The sequence below is a fragment of the Oncorhynchus nerka genome, linkage group LG23 (genome assembly GCF_034236695.1).
Source record: "Oncorhynchus nerka isolate Pitt River linkage group LG23, Oner_Uvic_2.0, whole genome shotgun sequence".
Classification (NCBI taxonomy): domain Eukaryota; kingdom Metazoa; phylum Chordata; class Actinopteri; order Salmoniformes; family Salmonidae; genus Oncorhynchus; species Oncorhynchus nerka.
Genome location: NC_088418.1, coordinates 1,872,621 through 1,877,620, shown reverse-complemented (window position 1 = coordinate 1,877,620; position 5,000 = coordinate 1,872,621). Strand labels below are relative to the sequence as shown.

At 47.9% G+C, this 5,000-nt stretch overlaps 1 protein-coding gene across 1 annotated transcript in view; it reads right to left on the bottom strand.

Annotated features, from left to right (window-relative positions):
• Window positions 1-4,752, bottom strand: part of LOC115116953 (nidogen-1-like) — a 90,968-nt gene extending 86,216 nt beyond the window's left edge. Inside the window, exon 1 of the mRNA XM_065008439.1 lies at window positions 4,624-4,752. Coding sequence (XP_064864511.1) covers window positions 4,624-4,662 — 39 coding nt within the window. The 5' untranslated portion in view covers window positions 4,663-4,752. The remainder of the gene's footprint in view (window positions 1-4,623) is intronic.
• Between the last annotated feature and the right edge of the window lie 248 nt (window positions 4,753-5,000).

Genomic DNA, 5,000 nt, shown 5'->3' with positions numbered 1-5,000 from the left:
ATACCAGCAGAATGCAGGTTCTTGGTACCAGCAGGCAGGATGACTTGGTACCAGCAGAATGACTTGGTACCAGCAGGCAGAATGACCTGGTACCAGCAGAATGACTTGGTACCAGCAGGCAGAATGACCTGGTACCAGCAGAATGACTTGTACCAGCAGGCAGAATGACTTAGTACCAGCAGGCAGAATGACCAGCAGAATGACTTGGTACCAGCATAATGACTTGGTACCAGCAGGCAGAATGACTTGGTACCAGCAGAATGACTCTGGTACCAGCAGGCAGAATGACCTGGTACCAGCAGAATGACTTGTACCAGCAGGCAGAATGACTTGGTACCAGCAGGCAGAATGACTTGGTACCAGCAGGCAGAATGACCTGGTACCAGCAGGCAGAATGACTTGGTACCAGCAGGCAGAATGACTTGGTACCAGCAGGCAGAATGACTTGGTACCAGTAGAATGACTTGGTACCAGCAGGCAGAATGACTTGGTACCAGCAGGCAGAATGACTTGGTACCAGCAGGCAGAATGACCTGGTACCAGCAGGCAGAATGACCTGGTACCAGCAGGCAGAATGACCTGGTACCAGCAGAATGAGTTGGTACCAGCAGAATGACCTGGTACCAGCAGAATGAGTTGGTACCAGCAGAATGACCTGGTACCAGCAGAATGACCTGGTACCAGCAGAATGATTTGGTACCAGCAGAATGACCTGGTACCAGCAGAATGACTTGGTACCAGCAGAATGACCTGGTACCAGCAGAATGACCTGGTACCAGCAGAATGATTTGGTACCAGCAGAATGACCTGGTACCAGCAGAATGACTTGGTACCCAGCAGAATGACCTGGAACAGCAGAATGACCTGGTACCAGCAGAATGACCTGGTACCAGCAGAATGATTTAGTACCAGCAGAATGACTTCGGTACCAGCAGAATGACCTGGTACCAGCAGAATGACCTGGCACCAGCAGAATGACTTGGTACCAGCAGAATGACCTGGTACCAGCAGAATGACCTGGTACCAGCAGAATGACTCTGGTACCAGCAGAATGACCTGGTACCAGCAGAATGACCTGGTACCAAGAGAATGACCTGGTACCAGCAGAATGACTTGGTACTAGCAGAATGACCTGGTACCAGCAGAATGACCTGGTACCAGCAGAATGACTTGGTACCAGCAGAATGACCTGGTACCAGCAGAACGACCTGGTACCAGCAGAATGACCTGGTACCAGCAGAATCCCCAGACGCAAACATAAACACTGTTGTGTAATTCTTAAATACATACCTAAATGTCCTAAACAAAACCATAAATAATCCAGGAGATACGATCCCAAATTACACCCTATTCCCTATACTATACAGTGTATTACTTTTGACTAGAGCCCTGTGGGTCGATAGTAGTGTACAGGGGAGAAGGATGCCATTGGGGAAACCGTTGAGCAACAGGAAATCCCACTGCTACAAATCACTTGTGACTTTATATCCTAAATAAGACAACTACAGTAACAATGCAGTCTCCCTGAACCCACTTCAACCACGTATTCACTTTCCCAAACAGCATCCACATGGTGTTTAACCTTATAACAAATTAAACGCAAACCAGACACAGTCTCAACCACCCACAGATATGACTGCCTTCACTAAAGAGTTAGTCACTGAGAGCAGAAGACGAAGCTTGGTTCCAGATCTGTTTGTGTTGTCTTGCCAACTGCTATGGTAACAATGACCAAAGGCAGCGCCAATGGATGGGGTACCAGGCTAGTGGTGCTGGTAGTCGGTAGATACAGAACAGGACATTCAGATAGGAGCAGGCCTGTCAACGACAACATCAACAACAACAACTTCTCCCCGGTAGACACAGAACAGGACATTCAGATAGGAGCAGGCCTGTCAACATCAACAACATCAACTTCTCCCCGGTAGATGCAGAACAGGACATTCAGATAGGAGCAGGCCTGTCAACATCAACAACAACAACTTCTCCCCGGTAGATACAGAACACGACATTCAGATAGGAGCAGGCCTGTCAACATCAACAACATCAACTTCTCCCCGGTAGACACAGAACAGGACATTCAGATAGGAGCAGGCCTGTCAACGACAACAACTTCTCACCGGTAGATACAGAACAGGACATTCAGATAGGAGCAGGCCTGTCAACGACAACATCAACAACATCAACTTCTCCCCGGTAGACACAGAACAGGACATTCAGATAGGAGCAGGCCTGTCAACGACAACATCAACAACATCAACTTCTCCCCGGTAGACACAGAACAGGACATTCAGATAGGAGCAGGCCTGTCAACATCAACAACAACAACTTCTCCCCGGTAGATACAGAACAGGACATTCAGATAGGAGCAGGCCTGTCAACATCAACAACAACAACTTCTCCCCGGTAGACACAGAACAGGACATTCAGATAGGAGCAGGCCTGTCAACATCAACAACAACAACTTCTCCCCGGTAGACACAGAACAGGACATTCAGATAGGAGCAGGCCTGTCAACGACAACATCAACAACTTCTCCCCGGTAGATACAGAACAGGACATTCAGATAGGAGCAGGCCTGTCAACGACAACATCAACAACTTCTCCCCGGTAGATACAGAACAGGACATTCAGATAGGAGCAGGCCTGTCAACATCAACAACAACAACTTCTCCCCGGTAGACAAAGAACAGGACATTCAGATAGGAGCAGGCCTGTCAACATCAACAACATCAACTTCTCCCCGGTAGATGCAGAACAGGACATTCAGATAGGAGCAGGCCTGTCAACGACAACATCAACATCAACAACTTCTCCCCGGTAGACACAGAACAGGACATTCAGATAGGAGCAGGCCTGTCAACGACAACATCAACAACTTCTCCCCGGTAGATACAGAACAGGACATTCAGATAGGAGCAGGCCTGTCAACGACAACATCAACAACTTCTCCCCGGTAGATACAGAACAGGACATTCAGATAGGAGCAGGCCTGTCAACATCAACAACAACAACTTCTCACCGGTAGACACAGAACAGGACATTCAGATAGGAGCAGGCCTGTCAACGACAACATCAACATCAACAACTTCTCACCGGTAGACACAGAACAGGACATTCAGATAGGAGCAGGCCTGTCAACGACAACATCAACAACATCAACTTCTCACCGGTAGATACAGAACAGGACATTCAGATAGGAGCAGGCCTGTCAACGACAACATCAACAACATCAACTTCTCACCGGTAGATACAGAGCAGGACATTCAGATAGGAGCAGGCCTGTCAACGACAACATCAACAACTTCTCCCCGGTAGATACAGAACAGGACATTCAGATAGGAGCAGGCCTGTCAACATCAACAACAACAACTTCTCCCCGGTAGATACAGAACAGGACATTCAGATAGGAGCAGGCCTGTCAACGACAACATCAACAACAACAACTTCTCCCCGGTAGACACAGAACAGGACATTCAGATAGGAGCAGGCCTGTCAACGACAACATCAACAACAACAACTTCTCCCCGGTAGATACAGAACAGGACATTCAGATAGGAGCAGGCCTGTCAACGACAACATCAACAACTTCTCCCCGGTAGATACAGAACAGGACATTCAGATAGGAGCAGGCCTGTCAACATCAACAACAACAAACTTCTCCCCGGTAGACACAGAACAGGACATTCAGATAGGAGCAGGCCTGTCAACATCAACAACATCAACTTCTCCCCGGTAGACACAGAACAGGACATTCAGATAGGAGCAGGCCTGTCAACATCAACAACATCAACTTCTCACTGGTAGATACAGAACAGGACATTCAGATAGGAGCAGGCCTGTCAACATCAACAACTTCTCCCTGGTAGACACAGAACAGGACATTCAGATAGGAGCAGGCCTGTCAACATCAACAACAACAACTTCTCACCGGTAGACACAGAACAGGACATTCAGATAGGAGCAGGCCTGTCAACGACAACATCAACAACTTCTCACTGGTAGATACAGAACAGGACATTCAGATAGGAGCAGGCATGTCAACGACAACATCAACAACTTCTCCCCGGTAGATACAGAACAGGACATTCAGATAGGAGCAGGCCTGTCAACGACAACATCAACAACATCAACTTCTCACTGGTAGATACAGAACAGGACATTCAGATAGGAGCAGGCCTGTCAACATCAACAACTTCTCCCCGGTAGACACAGAACAGGACATTCAGATAGGAGCAGGCCTGTCAACATCAACAACAACAACTTCTCACCGGTAGACACAGAACAGGACATTCAGATAGGAGCAGGCCTGTCAACGACAACATCAACAACTTCTCCCCGGTAGATACAGAACAGGACATTCAGATAGGAGCAGGCATGTCAACGACAACATTAACAACTTCTCCCCGGTAGATACAGAACAGGACATTCAGATAGGAGCAGGCCTGTCAACGACAACATCAACAACAACAACTTCTCACTGGTAGATACAGAACAGGACATTCAGATAGGAGCAGGCCTGTCAACATCAACAACAACAACTTCTCCCCGGTAGATACAGAACAGGACATTCAGATAAGAGCAGGCCTGTCAACGACAACATCAACAACATCAACTTCTCACCGGTAGATGCAGGACAGTCTTTGCCTCTGTCTTCTTCATGTTGTATCCCTCCAACGGGACAAACTCGATGCGTCCACTCTGAGCAAAGAGCAGGTGTGTGCCGGGGGGTAGAGGGTAAACATCTGGCCTGGGAGTAGGGCCTACTGCGGGACGAACTGTTGGTCCTTGTTCTATACCTGCAGTAGAGAGATGAATCAATCAATGAATCAATCAATGACTCAATCAACAGACATCTGGCCTGGGAGTAAGGCCTACTGCGGGACGAACTGTTGGTCCTCGTTCTATACCTGCAATCCTGAAAACGTCAGCTTTTAATTGTGACCGAGATTGGTACCTTCTTCCGACGGTGTGTCATTGAATATTAACATATACAGTGG